This window comes from Chenopodium quinoa, unplaced genomic scaffold (assembly GCF_001683475.1).
Source record: "Chenopodium quinoa cultivar QQ74 unplaced genomic scaffold, ASM168347v1, whole genome shotgun sequence".
NCBI classification, from domain to species: domain Eukaryota; kingdom Viridiplantae; phylum Streptophyta; class Magnoliopsida; order Caryophyllales; family Amaranthaceae; genus Chenopodium; species Chenopodium quinoa.
In genome coordinates this window covers 1,395,098-1,419,035 of record NW_018742651.1, presented here as the reverse complement: position 1 = coordinate 1,419,035, position 23,938 = coordinate 1,395,098, and the positions used below count along the sequence as shown (strand labels likewise).

At 37.8% G+C, this 23,938-nt stretch overlaps 1 protein-coding gene across 1 annotated transcript; it reads left to right on the top strand.

Annotated features, from left to right (window-relative positions):
• The first annotated feature begins 6,689 nt into the window (after positions 1 to 6,689).
• On the top strand, positions 6,690 to 23,563 carry LOC110722080 (nuclear pore complex protein NUP155-like). The gene is made up of 13 exons (XM_021901315.1): positions 6,690 to 7,093; positions 10,525 to 10,694; positions 12,942 to 13,068; positions 16,769 to 17,031; positions 17,237 to 18,896; positions 18,983 to 19,195; positions 19,300 to 19,547; positions 19,621 to 20,023; positions 20,299 to 20,504; positions 20,733 to 21,081; positions 22,232 to 22,450; positions 22,553 to 22,878; positions 23,321 to 23,563. The coding sequence occupies exons 1-13, from the start codon at positions 6,932 to 6,934 to the stop codon at positions 23,436 to 23,438; spliced, it is 4,464 nt and encodes a 1,487-aa protein (XP_021757007.1). The 5' UTR covers positions 6,690 to 6,931; the 3' UTR covers positions 23,439 to 23,563.
• Positions 23,564 to 23,938: the final 375 nt, after the last annotated feature.

The window sequence follows — 23,938 nt, the reverse complement described above, 5'->3', positions numbered from 1 at the left end:
GAGCTCATCTGACCGTTCACCGGTCAGTGATTGCTATTTTTTCTCCTTCTTCACCTCCACCAGCAGAGGTGCCTTTCTTTTCTTTTCGGCTGCTGGTGGGACAGGTGCTGGATCGGCATCCTTGACATTGTCACGGTCAATTGGGGCCACAGTGTCCCTGACATCTGAGAGATAGCACTCCCGGGCCGTCTTCTGATCCCCATTCAAGGAACCAACAGAGCCGTCATCCCTCTCATATTTGATGAGAATCAGAGACGGGATGATTACTACCTTGGCTACGTTGAGGGTTGGCCGGCTGACGCTGCCCCTATCCTTCTCAGTAATCATGACGTCTGGGAAGGAGGTGCTTGCAGACGTCTGCTCATCCTCATCCTTGTCCATCTTTCAAAGATGGCTTTTGGTGCCCCGGATGGTAGGGCCACCACAGGAGAACCCGCCTGCTATTGTGTAGACCGGCTCCTTATCGGTATCCGAGCTACTAGCAGGCTGGGGGGTAGTCTTGGAGGACTGACCCTTGTTTTTCTTTTTTGCACCGGCTGGGGACTTAGAAATGTAGGACTTTAACAGCCCTTTGTCAGCCAGACGGTCCAACGCCCGCTGAAGACTGAAGCAGTCGTTGGTGTCATGGCCAACCTCCTCATGGAACTGACAGAATTTATTTTTGTTCCGTGACTGGACATAACTCTTCATAGGATTCGGCTTCTCAATGGACAGCCGGTCCTTTACCTCCATGACGATGGAGTTGCAGTCTTTGTTAAACTCGTACTTTGGGACATACGGTTTAAACTCTTTCTTTTTCTTCTGAGACGACTGGTCAGAATCATTAACCGCCCAGATTTCTTTTCTTTTCTTGCTCTCTTCTTTATTTTTGGCCGGCTGAGCAGACTGGCTGTCTTTCGGTTTGTCGGACTTCTTGGAGTCTGACTGGCTACCAGGCGAGCAGAGGTCGGTAGCCTGGATGTAGCTTTCCGCCTCCCTCAGGGCCGCCTGTAAGGTGAAAGCCCCTTTTCTGACTAGGTCGAACTTGAAGGTCGACCCGTCTCTCAGACCCTTGAAGAAGTCTGTAAAAGCTACCTCGTCAGACAGTCCTTGAATCTGAATTCTGATCAGATTGAACCGACTGACATAGGAGCGCAACCCCTTCTCTCTCTCCCTGCTTAACAGTGCTCAAATCAAGGCTTGTTTTCTTAGCAGGGATGTTCATTGAGAAGTTGGAAGCAAACAGGAAGGCGAGCTTCCTGAAACTATCGATGGACCCAGCCGGCAAGTTGCCAAACCACTGTTGGGCAATGCCTTTCAGTGTAGCCGGGAAGCACCGACACCAAGTGGCATCATCCAACCCCTGCAGATACATGAGGTTGGTGTAAGCCATGAAGTGGTCTTCCGGATTGGTGGTACCGTCATAAGTACCAACCAACACATTATTAACCTTGGACGGCTGAGCCGCTTCGGTTATCTCCCGGGTGAAAGCAGAAGGCTGTTCACCCAGGCGTAGCAGACGAAGCTACCAGTCCAATGGCTGGACATTTGGATATGCCGCCTGACCTCCAAAAAGAGTCGGCTGCATAAAGTGAGAAGGATACTGTCCGTAAGCCTGAGTAGGCACATACGGTACAACTCCAATCATGTGAGGGCCAGAATGGACGGTATTACCGCCTGTCTCACTCTCATGCAAGGAAGATGCATTCCTGGCAGAGGTATTGTTGAAGTTGTCTGGAAAGTTCGACGTTGAAGCCGACTCAGACAGCGACTGGTTTCTCTTCCGGTTAATGATCTCCCGGGCATCAAGAGTTGATTTTTTACTTCTCACCAGCTGTTGAGTCCGGCGGGAGTTATTGTTATTCTCCTTGGGGAGAAGAATTTTGGACCAATCAATGGTCCCGGCTGTCTTCTCCCTTGGATGGGGAGTTGGCTGCCGATTTTTGACTGACTTCCCCTTTTCAAGAGGAGTCTTCTTGGCCGACTGACCTCTACTTGGACCAGCCCGGCTCTAGGTGATCAGCTCTTTAATTTCACCCTTGAAACTTGTCATGAATCTCATGAGCTCGTCCCGGGTGACAGGCGCTAATCCAACTGTCGTTTGGGTTTCCCCTTCCAGCTGCCCAGAGGGTCTACTTGCACCCGCCTGGGAGGCACCCCGCTTCAGAGTCTCTCTGGGCCGGATGCGCTTGATTCTGAGAGAGCCGTCTTCGGCTGTAAAGGATTCGACCTGAGGATCTTCATCCTCATAGTCTGTAAAGACTTTTGGGTCTTCACCCAGACGGTTAGGGGGTGGTACAGACTCTTGAACCATCTTCGAGGTACTCTCCCCACATATGGCGCCAAATGTTTTGGGTGTTTTTGTCCCTCGGGAGAGTTACAACACGAAGACTGGTCCGGGGTGAGCTGTACCTGCAAAACAAACGGAGACCCAGATGGGTGGTGCTCCGCCTCCGACGCACAAGTTAGAAACTTGAAGGGAGAAAAAAGGTGCGGAAATTTAGGTAGGGATCTGCTCGGATTCCAAGCTTAGGATGTCTCTATCAAAGAGTAAATGTAATAAATGATAAAAAACGTGTCCCCAAAAAGAGGGTCATCTCCCTATTTATAGGGTCTTTGGGATTTGTGCCCCTGATTAGGTCACTGTACCCTAATCAGTGGTGGGCTGCGCCGCTTTGCGGCTTTCTCGGGATTTGGGCCTGAAGGCCGCCCTTTTTTCCCTTATTTTCTGGAGCGACACGTGTCAAGCGGAGATTGGTCCACTTTGGGCCATCCCGAGGCTGACACGTGTCGTCCTCTGATTGGACCACGTGGCGGGGTGAAATTACCCTAAACAGATACTACTACTATTCATACTAGTAGAAAAAGATTAAAACCATATAATATTATTTAGAATGAAATCGCCAATATTTCTAGCAAAATATATATTTCGTAGCTTTTGATAAAAGGAAAATAGGCATACTACTTCAAAATGAGTAAAAACAAGTATTAATTAAAATGAGTAAAACAACTAAGCTCATCATAACACAAATAAATTACATTACTATTTACCACTAGATTCTTGCTTTTTGAAACCAATACAACACAAACATAATTCTTGCAAATCTTTCAACATTGACAAAACATAAAAATATGACTTATTAACCCAAAATACATTTTGAAATAAATTACTTTCCTTCGAAAAAATTAGCTTCTGAAATAATATAATCTTAAAATGAAATTAAGACTAAAACATTCGTTCGTCGTAAAATAGAGGTTAAAATTTAATTAAGCTTATCATGTAACACTCCAATAATTCTCCCTTTTCCAAACCAATTAGTTTAAATAAAAATAGAGGAGAACCATTGGCATGCTACCGCGCACGTATTAAAACATTAAGGCTTTATCAAAGTATCGCAGCTAAAAATCCAACTTAAATCTTAAAATAATATAATTTAGAAAACCAATAAGTCAAGCTTATAAACTGGAACCATAAAGGTCCTTATTTAAAACCAAACCAATAATCAAAATCCAAAACATAATTGAAATAGTAAAACATAAATATGTTCAACACAAAGAACGAATACTCTCAATCATACCATTCCCTTGACAATGCATACGTCGAATCCCCGAACTTCACATCATCAAGCTAACCTGTGCAATACTGCTCCCTAATAATACAAGTGTAATAATTGGATCATCACAGGGTTATTGAAAGGCAAAGGCCATGACCAAAAGAAACACACATAAAAGCACGCAATCAGCAAAGCTGAGTACATACAAGTTACAACGCACCAAACCTAGCATGCTCAAATAATTAAAGTAAATAAACATACAATACGAACTCATTAAAGAATTCAATTGACTCAACATACTTACTAATCAATTCCAAACACTTGACTCTTTATATTTAATTTAATTAATTTAATTTGGAGTAAGCAATAGACGAGGTTGTCCAATCCACCAAATCATTTTGGTCCCAAATGACCATTTAAAATAAAAGTTTAGCGCAATGCAAGAAGGGTGCGACTCTATTCTCATAAAGTTAGGATCCCATCTAACTTTCATTATAAAATAAAAATGTAAATACCAAAGAGAAGAGGACATGTTGATCAAACAAGCCTCGGAAAGCCACAGGCTACCACTGTGTACCCTAACCTATAATTGTCAATACTCTAGAAGTGCACACTTTCTAGAGTTTTATTGCTCATCCATGTTTCACTTTACGTGATTACAAATTTAATTAATAGTCGACTCAATCAAGTAGACCATACATAACAATCATACATCAATTCACTTTTAATCTTATTTAGGACAATGGTGATCACATCACAAATTGACCTTTAATTCCTTTAAATTCCAAATTATCCAAAATTGTTGAACATAGTCAACCCACCTAGCCATTTCGGCTTAATCCACTTTTACTCAACATACTAACAAGTCATGCTTGGGTAATAAATAAAATAATAATAACCTTGTGAAATAATTAATAAATTCATTCCACTTAAACCATTTAAAGTCCAAATCTTCAATACTCAAATATGGTTAACAAACCAAACCAATAAAAATATGCTTGTATCAACATTCCATATAAACAATTAATCCAATATAATTCAACATGCTTGCGTCCATAATTCCATACAAACATAATCAATTCACCAAAACATTTCTCACAAATATAAGCACATAAATTAATTAAATGTATAACCAAACAATTTCCATCCAATTGTTCTCTATACATAAAAAAAAAGTTATTTTCTTTTGGTACCTAAACATGATACCACTTATAATGAATTAGACATGTACGTACCTCGTGTAAACAATCCTTTGTGCCACTTTTAATCACTTAAAAGTCTCCTAGGGAATAAGCAACTCCTAGAAAACAACCAATGATCATAAATTAATACTTAACCAAATATCCAACAATATAAATATGATTAAAAATCCTTAAAACTTCCTTTAAAATATGTTTTTATGCTTAATTAATCAATAGAAATTGAATAAGAACAAAAACCCCAATTTAATTGATCATTAGAACCCTAAAATCCCAATTTCAATAAATTAAAACCCTAGGTTTTAAAACTCATGAAATCTGAAAATTTAAAATTATTATGTAATATGAGATTATAACTATTAATCATCAAAATATAGTTTTTCATACTCATTAAATTAATTTCAAACAACAAAACCAAAACCCAAAACAATTAAACAATTTTAGACAAAAATAAAAAGAAAACAAACAGTGATCAACGTAGGAGAGGGAAAGAAATAAAAAAAAAAGAAAAAGGGAAAAAAGAAAGAAAGTAAAGGAAAAATAAAAGAAATAAAAATAAAGAGAAGAGAATTTACTAACTTTTTTGTGTAGGGAAAATTTTGGGAATGTATAGGGTATTTATAGGAGAGAGAGTTGTAGGGTAAGTAGGAATATTGAGTTTCATAAAAATAATGGGCCAAAAGAATAAATGGACTAGGCTTTATTTATGTGAGCATAAACTATACAATGATGGTTCATAAAAACCATAATGTAATAAAATAATTTTCCACCCAAAATAATTTGAAACTTTTTTTTTAAAATAAAATCTGTAAAATACAAATAAATATTATAAATAAAATAAAATTTCATTTATAAAATATTTAAAAATACGGGGGATTACATATCATATAGATTAGAGTAGGGGTATTCATAAATAGGTCTAGACCGAAAAAATGGACTGGACCACCCCAGACCGAACCCGGACCGGACCGAATTAATTGGTCCGGTCTCGGGTCTTAAAATTCATTTTTCCGGTCTTCGGTCCGGTCCGGTCCAAAACCCTATAAAAATCGGTTCTAAACCGGACCGATTTTTTTATTAAAAATATGTGTGAAACCTTAAATAATGGTTAAAATTATCCTTAATAAGCTTAGTAAACTTTAACTTTATAAGTTTTTTTGCACTAAACATACAAAAAAAGATGTAAAATTGACGTTGTTACAACATAGTTTTTCCAATACTTTTTTTTGTTTGTTTTCCTTAACTTTATTAAAAATTTAGTATTTTTTTTTTAAAAAATTCTTAAATCGGTCCAAAGCGGTCCGGTCCGGGTTTTGGATCGATTCTTTTGGTCCTGGGTTTTGGACCGATTCTTTCGGTCCGGTCCGGGTTCGGTCCTAACTTAATCGGTCCGGTCTTCGGTTCTTAAAATTCTAATTTTCGGTCGTCAGTCCAATCCGGGTCGGTCCGGTCTTGGACCGATGAACAGCCCTAGATTAGAGTATAATAAATCATGTTTTAAAATCTCGGGTATTACATAAAAATAGAAAGATTAAATTAAAATGAACATCAATTACACCTATCAATGCTTGATTTTGTCATGCTTTCCCAATTAATACCATTTTAGGTAATATTTTAAATGTTTATCCAACGCCTCGGGAGCGTTCGTTAGCAAGATCCTTAATATAAAGTTCACAATATCAACTATACTTTTAGTTACATTTAATCATATAATTCAAACTAGTGCATTGTGCCTCAAGATTAATTACTAGGAGAGGTTGTTATACACACCCAGGTATATGGTACAACCAAAGATATTTGTTATTTGATGATAAAATGAGCAAATAATACCTTGGATGCACCGAACACCCGGGGGTTATATAACAATTTTTAGATCACTACACCTTGTCAATTATTCAAAAACCGAGAAAACAGAAAATACCATAGACTCATCATCACTCATAGACTATAGAAGTTGCCTCCAAATGTTACAAAGTAAAATTGTAAATCTTCTCACACCCTAAAAACACAACTTAGGGGGGTTTTTCAGCGCGGTTTCCCCCCAATTTTCACACACTTTCTTCGCCCAACTCCATTACTCAACCAAGGTAAAACCTTCAATTCATGCACCCACCCACATTTTCTCTCTCCTATTCCCTCTCTTTCTCTCTCTAAAACCAACCAATTTCTGGGTTTTCCAAAGGGTGAGGGTGAAGTAGAATGATGTCAAGTGATGAAGAAATTGCTTTGCGAGATGTCACTCATGCTGGTCTTGTCGTCAGTGACCGCATTAGCCGAGAAGTCTCAACTCGTATCGACCTCGATGAAGCTTTGGATGCTGCAAGATATGCTAGTCATCCTTACACTACACACCCTAAAGAGGTATTGTCAATTGTTAATTGTGAATTGGGGTTTTAAGTTTTTCTGGGGTTTTAGTTTTTTGTGTTTTTTTCTTGAGTAAACCCAATTGATGTTTTTAGGGAATGAGATAAGATTAATTGGGTTTACTTTGAAGGGAATTTAATTTGAACCAATAGATTGGGTTTACTTTCAAGTTAACTTAATTTGAAAATAGTGAGTTAATTCAATCAATCTTTTGCTCTTGCTTATTTACATTTTATTTTTGAATGTAGTTTGTGCTTAATTTCGAGCAATTTATTATAATTTCTTGTTTGGGATTGTGTTTTAAGTGTTAATGAAGAAAATATGTTTTAACATTGGTTTTGCTTTCATGTCAAATTGATTCATTACCCATTAGTTTTTTGGAAGAAGTGAATGATGAGAAAAGGTAAAGAAACGAGACAGTGGAAATGTAAGGGTCCGTTTGGTATCACTTTATACGAGTTTGTCATATGATGAAACAATTGTGCAAACCTATCAAAATCATATTAATTTTGAAAACTGGCAACAAAAAAGTGGAAAAAACTTTTTCTAGTATCCTGTTTTTGTTTTTTGTTTTTTTTTTTTTAAACTTAGATTAAAAAAATGATGACAAACAAGCCCTAAGGACATTTGGTTGATTAGTATTTAAGAAATTGAAGAAAAACAATGTCTGTATCATATGTAATCGTCTTGAAAGATCATATTTTTTCGCCCCAAAAATATAAATTTTACTATCAAGATAATATCCAACATATTAGGTACTTCGCGCGTCACACAATTTGGGTTTATGATCTTCACATGATTTGATAAGAATGATAAGCACAACCCACATTAAGGCAATAACAATTTTCACTTTTCTATTTTTTAGCAAATGAGAAACTTAGTAGACCTAGGAAACCTGAACTATTTGGAGAAGATCATGCAAATCCACAAATTTGTTGTGAGGGTAGGATAAGCATGGGGACTAGGCTATGTGAACATAGAGACTAATTTTTTGAACATTTGTTTGGTAAGAATCAGCAAACAATAGAGAAAGTTATATGACTAATACATTTTACAGTCTTAATTTTTTTGGGTATTATAAGTGGCCTTTTTCTTAAAAAATGAAGAAATATTTACACGTGTATTATTTGAAAGTTATTCTTTCACTTTAATGTGCTGTTTAATTTGATATACAATACGGAGTACTACATAGTAGACTTGGGACCTATCTAACAGCATAGATAATGTGAAGAAACCTGGACAATCTTAAGATCATGCTAACTTGTAATTTCATTGAAGGTGACCTAGGTGTAGGGCCTAGCTTCACTTGGCTTTTTTAACATAGACACTAATTCAGTGAATTTATCTGGCCCAGATTTTTATCCCTTTACCCCTAAGCATTTTAAAAGTATCTTTCATTCTGCTTGCTCTTTCCCTATACTTGTATCTTTGGGAATCAAATTTTGGAATTCCAAAAAGAATTTCATCATATTCAAGATATTTCATCAAAATTAGAGCATGAACAACTTAAATGAGGAGCTGGAAGGCTTTTCCATGTCAAATTGTCAATATTATTAATAATTTTGTGATGGAAAGTTTATGTAAACCTTGGGTCAATCCTTTTGTTTGTTGTTAAATCACAGGGTAATTGTCTATTGCAAAAAAAAAAGTCTATCCTGAGTGAATAGGAAAAGGTTCTCTAACTTTCAGCTAACTACCTCAGTTTTTAAATGTTGCTGCTTATTATCAATTGATCTTCTTCCTTGAGCTTTAAAAGTATCAGTTCCGCCCTAAAAATTTCACCTCATTTAATTATTGGACCTTCAGACTATCGATTTATACTATATATTGTGAAAATATCTTATTCTTTGGCGTCTAATCTTTATGTTTCAAAATTATTCAATTCTTGTTTCTGGCATCTTATTCAGTATTTGCTATTCCAATCATATCTTTTATCACTTCAATTTTGACTTTTATCTCTTTTGGTATGATTGCTCACCTGACCATCCTTATTTTTTTCACCTCTAGCTTATGGTCTTAGGATAGTTTTATCTCCCACGCCTTTATAGGGTCTACAATAGTTTCTGTTCTATTTAATTTTATAATTGCTTAAGACTTCTCGCCACTTCTCCATCAAGGTTTCTAGCATTAGAGTAATGCACAATATGATCCTTAATACTGCCATTTGAATGTCCTGCACCTAGAACTTGAATACATTATGTATTTTTGTATAGTTTGGGGGATAATTTGTATGGTTGAAAGAATCATATGCACACAAGGATAAATTTAAGCCTTATTCAGTAAAGGAACCACCAAGAATTAATCAAGAACACAAGTTGATTACTGTAGTTTAAAGGCCATGCCATCCACTAATTAATGCACTTAGACAAGCTTAATGATTTTAATCACCAGGTTAATAAAATGATTGTTTTAAACTAAAAAAACAAAAGAACTTTTATTGATTTAATCTGAAAATTCATTATGAGAACTTACAACTTAATCCCTTTATATAGGACAAATTATATTTCTAGAACATTCCTAAAATAATTAAATAACTAAACATTAAAAAACTAAACAAACCTAATTATTAACGAGTTTATTTGAAAATAAAATCCTATATCTATCTATTTTCTACCCACTATATCCAAAACTTAGGAATAACAGATAATTTACCTGAGTTTGATTTAATTTGTAAAATAATCCAAGCCTAAAAATTAAAATGACTAATAAAATAACTAATTTTAGTCCGCATTAATCCTGCATCAGGGGACAGCTGAAATATATTGTGAGTAGAATGAGCACGCTGGAGTGTACTTAGATCTCAGAGTGGTGCTTATTTTTGCTGGAAACCAGATCATTGATTAATGATGATCTGAAGATAACCATTCTCTGAATGGCTGAAAGAATGATGTATGATGTAGGGAGGAATTGTAAATAAGCATGGAAAAAATTGATTTTGGTGGGCTTTTGTGGATGTAGACTTCTTATCTACAACAGTGCCTTCTCACAAGGCATCTAGAGTACAAATTACCCAGACTAGATTTTGTAGCAGATAATTGGTTAGGTAACAGAGGCACACGTTCTATCTATTTAGTTGTCATTTCTAGGGTAATGTTGTGAATATAGTGATTAATTTTTATGCTAAGATTAAAGTATTTAGAACATGTTGCTAATCTCTTGCCAATAGAAAGTTGGGAAACTTTTAGTTTGACCAAAACATTTGTGTGTCGGCTAAGGTTCCATGTATTGCTATAATGATTAACAGGTCCAGTTCACATCAAGAATTGGGATTTGTGTAAGGTGATTTTGTTGTCTGCTGCAAGTTTACTTGTGTTTTGTAGAATTTCAATTAAAGTACGACATTCGATTCTTGATTGTGTGGTTTTTTTTTTTTTGTTTTTGGTCTAAAATGAATAATCCAAACTTACGGATGCTTATTTACATTGCAGTGGCCTCCATTAGTTGAAGTGGTAGATAGCTGGGAGTTACCTAATGTTCTTGTGGAGAGATATAATGCTGCTGGTGGTGAAGGAACTGCTCTATGCGGAATTTTCCCTGAGATACGTAGGGCATGGGCATCAGTTGACAACTCTCTATTTCTTTGGCGTTTTGACAAGTGGTAATTACATTGATAAATACTTTGCATCTTTTCATGATACTTCTTTTTTAATTTGAGATTACCTAGAGGAACAAAATGATTGGCATGGAGAATGCACAGGGGGTGGGGTTTCCATCACTTTCATGGATACTTTTATTAATTTTATTATTTTGATTATTAATTGTTTATTTGAAATTGCTATATTCAACATTAACAAATTGCAAGCTTGGCTTAGTGTTAATCTGATCTATATGCGTTTTTATTGGCCATGTGCTGGGTTCATTCTTTATTGTCAGTAATTTTCTTTTTCGACCTTTTTTTGCACTCGCTTTCAATCATTGTATGGTTTGTGACTTGGTGTGTTGGTTTGTATCTTGACAATGGCTATACTGTTTACTGATATACTATGTTACTTCGGCACAGCTGTTTTGGCTTCTTACTCGGGTTGACATGACACGACCCCTATTCAGGCATGTAATCTGTGCCAGTTTTTTGGTTTGTGATTGGACACTTTGTCTAGGAGACCACAAAGCCACTAGAGAAAAAAGAGGAGTGGTGTGAAAATGAACTGGCATGAAGTCTTAAATTCGCACTATAGTAATATTAAACCCTAGATTTAAAAATCAAAACATCAATTTGAGAAATGAAAATATTAGAGCATAGACCTTCTGTTTCATAAAGAATTTGAGAGAGGAAGACAAAGCGGGGGTGCGGGGTTCATTTTTAGACTTCCCTCGCCTTTTAATTTTATATACTACCTCCGTTTCATAAAATGTGCAACAAACTTGGCTGCACGTTTCCCAAAACGAAATTTGTTAATGCTTGATTAACAAAGTGAAGGGTATGTGATTAAGGGTAGGAGAGAAAAAGAAGGAATAATTAATTAATCAAGGCCACCACTACTCCACCACTACTCCACCACCAACTGCCATCTTCTCCTCCAACCACCCACCAGCAGCACCACTAATGCCGCACCAGCCAACCCGCACCACCCATCAGTAGCACCACTTACACCGTCCCAGCCAACTCGCACCACCACTAAATCCCAAAACCCCACCATGAACAAAATCCCGAAACCCCAACCACCATCTCACCACCGAGATCCGAAACCCACAACCACCCGTCCACCCTCACCACCAAAATCCCGAAACCCCAACCACCCTCTCACCACCAAGATCCGAAACCACCACCACCCTCTCACCACAAAAATCCCGAAACCCCCAACCACCCTCTCACCACCAAAATCCCGAAACCCCCCCACCCTCTCACCACCAAAAACCCGAAACCCCACCACCCTTTCACCACCAAGATCTGAATTGAAACCCCCACGCACCATCACCACCAAAAACCCCAACCCCACCTAACTCGCAACCACCAAAACTTACCCACAAGGAGGAGCGCGACTACGGGAGGTAGTATAATGACGAGAAGAGCGGCCAACTCAGCGGCTGGTGGTGGAGTGGTGGTGGTGAGAGAAGAGAGAAAAGTGTTGTTGGTGGTTGAGAGGGAGGAGAAAGAAAAGTTGGTGGTGATGGTGGTGGATGTGGGCTGTGAGGGAGGAGAGAGAATATGGTTTTGGGGTTTAATTATGGATTGATTAATTTAGGTTATTAAGTTAATAGGTGGTTTATTTAAGTTAAGTAAGGGTATGTTGGTAAATTCACACAAAAAATTACTATATTAGGAAAGTTTTTTTTTTTGTTGCACATAATGTGTAGTTTCCGTTTTAGGAAATTGTTGCAGATTTTATGAAACGGAGGTAGTATCTCCATGGTACCAATGTAGTCTGTATTGAAATCTTAGTTAACCATATCATTAAAGGGCATATGAATGTACAAAGTTTAGGTTAGTAAATTTAAAATAATCTGGCCTATTGTTTAGTGATGAGGAGAAAATAGCTACGTTTTATTGTACTTTTTTAATTCTAGTTTTAGTTTATATTTTTATATGGGGGATGGGGGTGGAGGCAGGGAATGATTTTTTTTTTTTTGCCCTATTTAGTCTTTTACATAACCACTGGTTATATGTACACCACCACCACAATCATCCTGTGTGAATCTTAGGTTTTGAGAGACTGTTTTTTTTACTGGAAAAGGGAAGTGCATGAATTGTATAACGTCAAAGAGAATAAGAATATACAGTGTGTTTTGTAAAACTGACTAAATCTGTTTGTCATTTCATTTTCTGAAGCTTGCATGTTCTATCTGCCTTGATGTTTCTGCCTTTGAGTAACTAGTCTTATTTAATCTCATTGTAATCTATGTGTAGGGATGGGCAATGTCCCGAGTACAGTGGAGAGGAACAAGCTATATGTGCTGTGGGCCTAGCTAAATCTAAACCTGGCGTTTTTGTTGAAGCTATACAGCATCTTTTGGTGTTGGCTACACCTGCTGAGGTATTTGAATTTTTTGTGCAATCATCCAGATAATACTCCCTCCGGTTTTAATAAATGTTCCATTTTGACTTTCAGTCAATAAATGAATTCGGCTATTACAGTTATCTCTAATTCTTATAAGGCTATTGTTATAAATTATAAAAATTTGATAATTCGTATTCTTATATGGAGACAAACCAAATAATAATTTACCTTATACTTGGTTTTATCTATTAGTTGAAAAGATGGTAAAAGTATGACATGTAAACAGTGCAAAAGTGAAACAATGAATTAAAAAAAAAAAAAATAATAAAAAGAAGAAAGAAATAAAGAAAGAAAGAAAGAAAGAAAGAAAGAAAGGAGGACTACTTTAAGATGATATATTGGTTCTAACCTTTCATCAGTTAGATCTCTTACCAAGCATCAACTTAAACAACATTTTGCATATGCCACTTGACAACTCGCTTGTTCTTGATATACTTTTCTTTCCTTTCACTCCCATATTATTGTCTGATTTTCTGTTACTTGGATGTGAAACATGCTAACTCTTTTTTTGGAATTCTATTGATTGGATGGAACTTGAAGTGGTCAGCTGGATTATCTATTATGTGTTCATCTGTTATATGCTAGTGGGAGGAGACATTGCAGTGCTCCAGAGTGCTCAAATTGAGCTACCTTTGTAATCTTGCCTTTTTTTTGGATATTTTAGATAATGACACCACCCAAAAAAAACCAAAAATTTGATACACTTTTTTTATAACACCACAACAAAAACCCAAAAAACTGGTTTTACCACCACTTAACTTTGCCATCCAAAAAAAACCGTTAAGTGGGTTTCACATTGTACATGTGTCAATCATCTATTGGATTAAAAAAAAGAAAAAATTGCCAAGAATAATACAACCTTTGGCCCATTTTTTAACTAATACAACCTTTGGATTATACCTGAATATTACAAGTTTACAACCTGTAAGGGGTTTCAATTTTAAACAAGACAAAAAACTTGTAACCGGTTAAATCCATTAGGCGTGACAAGTGTTGTCATATAATTGGTGACTTTTTTTCCCTTTTCTCTTTCTTCGTCCTTTCTCTTTCCCCCTACATACGACCATACTTCTGGCCACCTTCCTCTCCCTGCTGCACCTCCCTTTCCGGCCACCCCTTCCCTGCCACCTCCCTTTCCCTTTCCCGCATCCCCCGCCCAGTCCATCTCCTTTCCTCGCATCCCCTGCCGTGCTCCCACGAGTTTGCCGCTTTCCCCTCTCCGTCGAAATCAAGGAAAAACCCACCACCTTGCCGCTTTCTTCCTTTCTCTTTCCCCCTCCAATTGATGTTGATTTGCAATTGTTGCTGCTGATGTTGATTTGCGGTTGTTGATGTTGATTTGATTTGGATTACCAATTGATTTTGATTTAATTGCTGAATGGGGGTGGCGGATTGGTGCTATTTGGTGGCTTTGGCTATGATTTGGTGTGAAATTGGGGAATTGGTGATGCGGGGCTGGTATTGTTGGTGCGAGGAGAGGGAACAACTGCTGGTGGCTGCTGTTCTTGAGGTAGAAGGGAGTTGTGGTTGGTCAGGTAGGGAATTTCGGATTGTTGGTGGGTGTGTGGGAGTTTTTGGCGGTGGTGGTTGGCTGCAGTGGTCAGGAGGGCTGGAATCAGGGCTGCAGAAGGATGGGGGTGGAATCGAGGCTGGTTGGTGGGTTATGTGGGAGTTTTGGCCTGGTAGTGGGGGTTGGCAGCGATGGTTGGGAAGGGGAAGAGGGAGGGGCGGTTCTGGGTGGTGGAAATGAGAGCGAGTGGTGCAGTGGTGGTGGGGATGGAGCAATGGTGGAGCTCGGGGAAGGAGAGAGAGAAAAAAAAACTTATGTAAGCCAATCATATAACGACACGTGGCATGATTAACTTGTTTATCTTGTTATGTCTTGTTTAAAATTAAGACCCCCTAAAGATTGTAATATTCAGAAATAATCAAAAAGTTGTATTATTAAAAAAAAAGGCCCAAAAGTTGTATTATTAATGACCATTTTTCCTTTAAAACAACAGAAAAAATTTTAAAAAGAAAAAGGAAAACCCTAAAATCCCAAACTAGCCACCACCCTCACCACAAGCACCAGTTCCCACCGCCGTCATCCATACACAGCCCCAAAACCGTCGATGAACCGCCGAAAACGTCGCCGGACCACCGTAATCCCAACCCAAACCAACCAGCCGACAACAGCAACATCACCTCCACCACCGTCGTCGAACTCCTACCCTACCCAAAACCGTCGAAACCCACACCCATACTTAAACCCACAAATTGCCCTACTCTCGCCCTCATTGAACCTAAACCCATACCCAGGAGGTTGGGATACGGTTGGGCTGGTTTCGACAAAGAAGGGTGGTCTGCTGGGCTAGTTTCGTCGATTGAGGGTGGTCGGCTAGGATGTGGTGATGGTGGTGGGGGCTGGGTTGGGGTTACGGCGATGGGAACCAGCGCCGGGGTGGGGGTGGGGGTGGTACAGTATAAGGAAGATTAGCAATTGATTTTAATTCATTATTCTGCCTTTTACATAAAACATTTTGAAATGCAGATCTGATTCTCAATTAATAATTAAATTCGACAATGATATTGAGAGGCCCTAGAAAATCACTCTTCATGTTTAAGGACCATTCCCCTTAGCTGTAGTACAAGGTACCACAAGAATTTGAGCCTACCACTGGTATCTTGACTATTTTGGAATGTGTTCTTGCTTTTCCTTTATTAGTAACTTGTCGTTTAGTATGTAATATTGTAATTGTAATAAGATGAAGGTCCGATAATGGATTTTACTATTTCTTAGTAGTTGCATTAATTCAACCAAATAAATACATATTTCTGTTTGAATCCATTTTTACATGTGTTGATGTGATGGGGTTTTATGTTATAAGTTCTTTAGTTCCGCAACGAAAGAAAGAGGTTGAAAAGGTTACTTAATTTTCTACATTCTTTCCAATGATCTATAAGCAGTTTTACTTTCTATCTCTTTATATGTGCTCCCTTAGAGCTGTTTAATGAATTTATGAACTCTAGAACTATTCCATTTGTTGCTTGGTTGAAATGAAATATTGCATACGAAACATTGTCTTCACCCACCTTTTGAATTTCAACATTTTTTCATGCATCTTTGGTACAAAATAAAGTGTGGTTTTTTTTTTCATTTACAATCTCTTTACTTTGATGAATTCACTTTTTAGTTTGGATAAGTGTGAGATTTTGATTTTTCATTAGGCCAACATACTCTTGTCTTGAAAAAAAGTGAGAACTTGGTAAGTGGATAGGTGACCTGGAAGTGTCATTACAATACTTTAGCCTATAACAAGGAAGATCATATAAATCACCAGAGAATGCCCATTTGTGATTTTTGTAATTGCTATAGCTCACTTCTAAAGTCTGGTACTAATGTCATATAAATGCGACTTTTAGAAAAGTGGCCATTTCATCCTTGTAACTGAGGAGATTATTTCATTAAAGCTTTGAATAGGAGTTCTATTCGAAAGATAAGAATAAAAAAAATTATGTTTCACCTCTTATTGGAGAAATTATTTAATGTACAATGGTCTATTTGATATTAAAATAATGTGCCTAATGGAGTCTCTTACTTTCCATGTATACGTTTACTTTTTTTGGCCTTTAATTTGATGTTTCCCTTGTATTTTTTTGGGTGCTGTTGGTTGCTAACAAGATCAGATTTCAGTTAATTCTTGTAGGAGTTTGCTGTTCAGGAACAGCTGATGGAACTGATCCATATGCAGAGCTCTCTTTACAGCCACTTTCTGAATATACAATTCCATCTGAGGGAGTCACAATGACTTGTATTACGTGCACTGATAAAGGTCGTATTTTCTTAGCTGGCCGTGATGGTAACATTTATGAGCTATTATACACAACAGGATCTGGTTGGCAAAAACGTTGCCGTAAAGTATGCCTTACTTCAGGTCTTGGTAGCGTCCTTTCAAGGTACATATCATATATCTGGTCTAGCTGGATAAAACTTTGTCATAATGTTTTCTGTACAACATGCTATGTCCTTTGATATTAATGTATGATTTATATACTCTTATTCCCCATGTTTATTGTTTAATCACTTTAATGTTGAACCGAAGCCATTCCATGATCTAAAGAATATTTTTTTTGCTTATACTCTGCTTTTGTATCTGTTCAGATGGGTTGTGCCAAATGTCTTTAAATTTGGAGCCGTTGATCCAATTGTTGAGATGGTTTTTGACAATGAAAGGCACATATTCTATGCAAGAACTGAAGCTATGAAACTTCAAGTTTTTGAGTTGGGTCAAAATGGAGAAGGACCTCTCAAAAAAGTGGCAGAGGAAAGGAACTTTATAAATCAGAGGGACCCAAATTATGGAGGTAGACAGTCAGCAGGGTCAAGAGCTGGTAGTGGATCTGCAAAACCCTCTATAGTTTGCATTTCACCTTTATCTTCACTAGAGTCAAAATCTCTTCACCTCGTTGCTGTATTATCTGATGGGAGAAGAATGTATTTTTCTACTGGTTCTTGTGGGTTTAATGGTTCAGTTGGAGGTCTGCATGAATATTCTGGTAACCATCATAGGCCAAGTTGTTTGAAATTTGTTTCAATCAGACCTTCTCCTCCTCTGGGGGTCACGGGTGCACTTGGTTTTGGCTCTGTTCCTCTTATTGGTCATGCTCAGAGTGAGGATCTCTCTCTGAAAGTTGAAACAGCATATCATTCTGCTGGAACTCTTGTGCTTTCTGATTCCTCACCTCCAAATGCATCCTCTCTTCTTATTGTTTGCAAAGATTACACTGCTCAGTCTTCTCCTTCAGGGAATATGGCGACTAGTGTCAGGAGTTCTCGTGCTTTGCGGGAAACTGTATCTTCTCTGCCTGTAGAAGGCAGAATGTTGTTTGTAGCAGATGTTTTACCCTTACCAGACACTGCATTAATGGTGCAGTCTCTTTATTCAGAAGTTGAGTTCTTTGGTTTGGGTAGCTCAGGTGAGTCGCTGGAGAAAGCGTCTGCAAAATTATGGGCCAGAGGTGACCTTTCGACTCAGCATATATTACCAAGGAGGCGGATTGTTGTATTCAGTACCATGGGCATGATGGAGTTAGTTTTTAATAGGCCAGTTGACATCCTTAGAAGGTTGCTGGAATCCAACTCACCAAGAGCAGTTTTAGAAGACTTTTTCAATCGTTTTGGGGCAGGAGAAGCTGCTGCAATGTGCTTGATGCTGGCTGCAAAAATAGTTGATACAGAAAATATTACAGGCAATATTATTACTGAAAAAGCTGCTGAGGCGTATGAGGACCCTAGATTTGTGGGAATGCCCCAACTAGAAGGTAGTAATGCATTGTCAAACACAAGAACAGCTGCTGGTGGGTTTAGTATGGGGCAGGTAGTTCAGGAGGCTGAGCCTGTATTTTCAGGTGCCTATGAAGGGTTGTGCTTGTGCACGGCAAGGTTGCTTTTTCCGCTGTGGGAGCTTCCTGTTATGGTTATAAAAGGTGGTTCAGACTCTGATCAATCTGAAAATGGTGTTATAGTGTGCAGACTATCTGTTTCAGCTATGCAAGTTCTTGAAAACAAAATCCGTTCCTTAGAGAAATTTTTTAGATTACGTAAGAATCAAAGGAGAGGAATGTATGCACGTGTTGCTGGCCTTGGGGATTTGACAGGCTCGATTTTATATTCAAGTGGTTCAACGCTAGCGGGTGGTGACAGAAGCATGACAGGACATTTATTTGGGGGTTATTCTCGTAATATGGAGTCTGCTGATGGACTTGCATCTAATAGAAGACAGCGGCTACCTTACAATTCTGCAGAACTTGCTGCTGAGGAGGTCTGCTTTTGCTGTTTTTCCCTTTTTAACCATAAAATAATGATTCTTATCTGAGTTTTTTTTTTTTTTTTTCCTGTACCCTGCAGGTTAGAGCAATTGAATGCCTTCGGCAGCTGCTGCTCAGATCCAGTGAAGCTCTTTTTCTGCTACAACTGCTTTCATTGCATCATGTATCACGGTTAATTCAAGGTTTTGACGCTGACTTAAGGCGTGCATTAACTCAAATGACTTTTCATCAGCTTGTTTGCTCTGAGGAAGGTGATATGCTACCAACTAGGCTCGTCTCTGCCTTGATGGAGGTAATACGGCTTGTGGGACATTAAAAAATGAGTACCAACTCAGTTTTGTTGTGTCTTCCTTCTGCATTAATTAATCTTGTTCTTTTGCTTCTCTATTCCCACAGTATTATACTGGTCGTGATGGTAGAGGGACTGTGGATGATATTAGTGGGAAACTGCGTGAAGGTTGCTCAAGTTACTATAAGGAGTCTGATCATAAATTTTACTTAGCTGTGGAATGTCTTGAGAGAGCTGCTATATCTTCTGATGCTGAAGAGAGGGAAGCTCTTGCTAGGGAGGCCTTTAGTTTTTTGAGTCAGGTCCCCGAGTCTGCAGACTTACGCACAATATGTAAAAGATTTGAGGACTTGAGGTAAGCTTATACCAAAATTCTATCCTGTATGTGTCTTAATCAAGTGTACTTGCTAACAATCAAGGAGTTGCAGATTCTATGAAGCTGTTGTGCACTTGCCTTTGCAAAAGGCTCAGATTCTTGATCCTGCTGGGAATGCATCTAATGATCAAATAGATCCAGCAATTCGAGAACGTGCTCTTGCTCAGCGTGAACAATGCTATGAAATTGTTACTGGTGCTTTACGTAACCTGAAAGGAGAAGCATTTGGTTCTCCCACTAAATCTGCATCTGCAAGATCTGTTCTTGATCAGTCCTCTAGAAAGAAGTATATATGTCAAATTGTTCAGCTCGCTGTCCAGTCATCTGATAGAATATTTCATGCGTATCTCTACCGAACTATGGTTGATCTGGGTCTGGAGAATGAGCTTTTGGAATTCGGAGGTCCTGATTTGGTTCCTTTTTTGCAGCATGCAGCCTCTGAACACAAAGATGAGGTACATTTGAAACTTCTGCTGTCATTTTTGTTCCTCGGTTTTTCTTGGTGTCAATTCCTGCTTTTGGTATTGCCTTCAATGGATAATTTTCGGACCTTATATCATTTAATTTGATCTTCTTCTTTGTTGTATGACAATGTACAGTGGGTGTGATCTTCTACTTCAGTTTTTAATATTTTTTTTTTTTTGAAGGAAGGAAACGTCAGTTTTTTATATTCTTGTTCCTATATATATATTTTTTTCACGGGTAGTGGGTGCGGTCTTCTAACTTACAGGTACATGCTGCTTCATCAACTACATACCCTACTTCAGCAATGGGTCATATGGGTCTCCGTAATTCTTTTAATCAAGCCAAATATCTAGATCTCCTGGCACGTTATTACATCATGAAACGCCAGCATTTGCTTGCAGCTCATGTGTTGTTGAAGCTGGCAGAAAGGCGTTCCATAGAGGATAGAGATGTCCCCAGCTTGGAGCAGAGGTTAGTGCTCTAATTCTGTATTTTAACACATACCACTCCCATTAAACAACTTTAAAAATAAAACCAAACAAAACATCCTTTGTTGGACCCTGTAGAGCGAGATGACATAATGAAGAGGGAGGCTCTAGCCATTCTACTACCATAACATTATCTTTTCTTGATTGCTTACTATTTCTTGATATGCCAATCAAAGTATACATGAATAGTTTTTGCACATTGTTATGTCAGGTGTCAGTACTTAAATAATGCTGTTTTACAAGCAAAAAATGCAAGCAATAGTGATGGTTATGCGAGTTCTGCAAAAGGTGTCTATGATGATGGATTGCTTGATTTACTTGAGGGAAAGCTTGCTGTAGTGCGCTTTCAGATAAAGATCAGAGAAGAACTGGAGGCTATTGCCTCACGGTCAGAATCTCGCACTGGAACATCAGAGTCTGGTGAGAATGAAGAGACTCTTGAAAGACGTGAAGTTAATTTGGCCAGCTCCATGAGGGAGAAGGTGAAAGAGTTATCATTAGAATTGAAGAGTATCACTCAGCTGTATAATGACTATGCTGTTCCTTATGAACTTTGGGAGGTAGATCACTCCACTCTCTCATTTGCTGATACCCCCCCCCCCCCCCCGAACATATAGAATTTAATGCATAGTGCTTGTCTTGGAGTATGTTTCATTCTACCTTTCTATATATGATTTTGAGGCATGGTTATCTCTTGTAAGCTGCCACAAATTTTTGCTGTTGGATATGCTATGCATACATAGGTACCGTGAGAAGTATAGTTTTTAGATACTTGACACTAGTTTTCGATAAAGTTTCTTGATGTGACTGGTAGTTGATAAATAGTTGTGAGGAATTCTTTGTTTAGGGATATGCTTTTAAGATTTTCTATTTTGGAAGAGGTTTGAGTTTTTGAAGTAATATTATATTGCTCTCAAAGAAAAGTGGTTAAGATATTTCCTTTGGAATTTGATGTCTTATGGCATAGCATGCCATCATGCACAAAAAGTAGTTGTGCTCTCTCAAGTAATGTTGACATTGGAAAATCATTCCTGTGGTCTCTTCATTGTTATTTTTCTTCTTTGGTATAGCACTATAGTGTAGGGCTTGAATAACTGTTTAGGTGGAGCATTTTTTCTAAATTTCTTAACATAAAATTGTATCCACTCAAGTACTTTTAATTTCTAGGGTTACACAATTTTTCTGATGAAATTCCACTTTGATGGGGAGGGATCCTTCAAATTTAGAATAGATTTGAGTAAAATAAAAAAACCTAAGGTTGCATGCTGTTGTAGGAAGAACTATTGGAGAATTATGTTAAGAATCTTGTGGGGGTTCTTTCTTGGCAATATCAAACTGATGTAGAATTTTCAGGAGCCCCTTCATTGAAGTATACGAAAATGCATCTGATTTGTTCATATTAACTACTAACCAAAAGCTATAATTTTGTGGCTAAATTATGATTTTGAATGTTCTTAAATCCTTATCCTTAATGCCGAGGCGATTTGATCCTTTGCGTAAACTTTGAGGTGAAAGTTTACTTATTTATTTCAAAGTTTCTTCGTCAAGCAATAAATTTGGGGGCAAGGGAGTAGCATTTTGCTTTGATTCAAATCGAAATGTCTTTTACTTTAAAGACATTTTGGAAATTTTACTGCATAACTTAATTTCTCTCCTTTATGCTTTGGTATTCAATCTTAAGTTGGTTTTGGCTCTGTATTTGATCCACAGGTTTGTCTTGAAATGTTGTATTTTGCAAGCTATTCTGGTGATACTGACAGCAATATTATTAGAGAAACTTGGGCCAGACTTATTGACCAGTCTCTTTCAAGGGGTGGTATTGCCGAAGCTTCTTCAGTTTTGAAGAGGGTTGGTCCTCGTCTATATCCTGGAGATGGAGCTATGTTGCCGTTAGATACATTATGTCTCCATTTGGAGAAGGCTGCACTGGTATTGATGTTTACATGAATGACCTTTAGTAATGTTGCTTACAATAACTGTATTTTTTGAAGCTGTGGATCAACTAATTTGAACTTCTGTTTTGTTTCTCAGGAGAGATCTACTTCTGGAGTTGAGTGTGTTGGAGATGATGAGATTCCGCGAGCTCTCCTTGGTGCCTGCAAAGGTGCTGCAGAGCCTGTCCTTAACACTTATGATCACTTGCTATCTAATGGAGCAATTTTAACATCACCAATGCTCAAGCTACGGCTTCTTCGTTCAGTTCTAGTGGTGCTTCGAGAATGGGCTATGTCCATTTTTGCACAGACAATCGGTACAAGTTCTGTTGGAGCTTCACTAATCTTAGGAACATACCTACCTGATCAAACTGCTGGTGGTAACCAAGGGGTCCGAGATAAGATCACCAGTGCTGCAAATAGGTAGCAATTCCTTATTTTTATTTATTTTTCAAAAAAATTTGGGTTAGTTGGATTACATGCACTTAGGTACTTCTCTTTCTATATAATCTTCTACATTTTCTGTGAGTAATTTTTTTCTCTTAGTCTGCTTGCTACTCAGAAAAGAAAGATGGTACCAATCCTTTTTTAATTTATTTTTTTTATTCTATCAAATGACTGTTGGCAGACATTGGATGTTGTGTTACATATTGTGGCTTTGAGTAAGTTTGTGCCACCGCGGGAAATTTGGTTTGACCATAGGATAACAGGCTTTACTGCACTTCATGACTTGGCTAAATAGAGTGAAAGGCTGCTTACTAACTATTATGCTTACCATTTGATGGAACTTGTATACTAATTATTTGCCAAGACTGCCAACTTTCTTCATTACTTCTGATCTACCATGTCAAACTTGGAATTTCAGGTATATGACTGAGGTACGAAGATTGCCACTACCACAAAGCCAGACAGAGGCAGTGTATCGTGGATTTCGAGAATTAGAAGAATCATTAATAAGTCCATATTCTTTTCCGCACTACTAAAGGTTTTGATTTTTGAAGCAATTTGTTGTATGTACTGTATTAATATCAGCATTGATCCACAGTTCTGAAATATGATGATTGTGATTTGTGAGTCTTTGAGGCATGATTCAAAAGCTTTTCGTGTACTTCCTGCTTTCAGTTAAATCATCCCACTTAGACGTCTTAATTTAAGGAATAATTTGACATCATATGCCATATATTATCACCACGTCAATCAAACCACTGATGAGGGTCCAAAATCCATTGTCCTAATACAGTTTTCTTTCAATTAGTTACTCTGTAATAGTGAAAGTCAGATTGTATCCAACTATTCAGCACTGATTTTTATTTTTGGGTGATGAGATTATGTCATTGCATAAATCCAAGTACATATTTTGGAATTAAATTCTGTATGAATTAAGCTTCACTTATTCTCACTACCCATATCTCCGTAAGTATGTACTAAAAGTATGGCATGTTTGCCAATCCATGTCTTTATTACCTCCTTGCTCTCCTCGAGC

Excerpts from the sequence above, each read along its gene's own strand:
- LOC110722080 (XM_021901315.1), top strand. The coding sequence starts at position 6,932 with ATGATGTCAAGTGATGAAGAAATTGCTTTGCGAGATGTCACTCATGCT. Across the intron at positions 19,548-19,620 it reads AAAAGATTTGAGGACTTGAG|ATTCTATGAAGCTGTTGTGC; the intron begins GTAAGCTTATAC and ends AAGGAGTTGCAG. Across the intron at positions 20,024-20,298 it reads CCTCTGAACACAAAGATGAG|GTACATGCTGCTTCATCAAC; the intron begins GTACATTTGAAA and ends TCTAACTTACAG.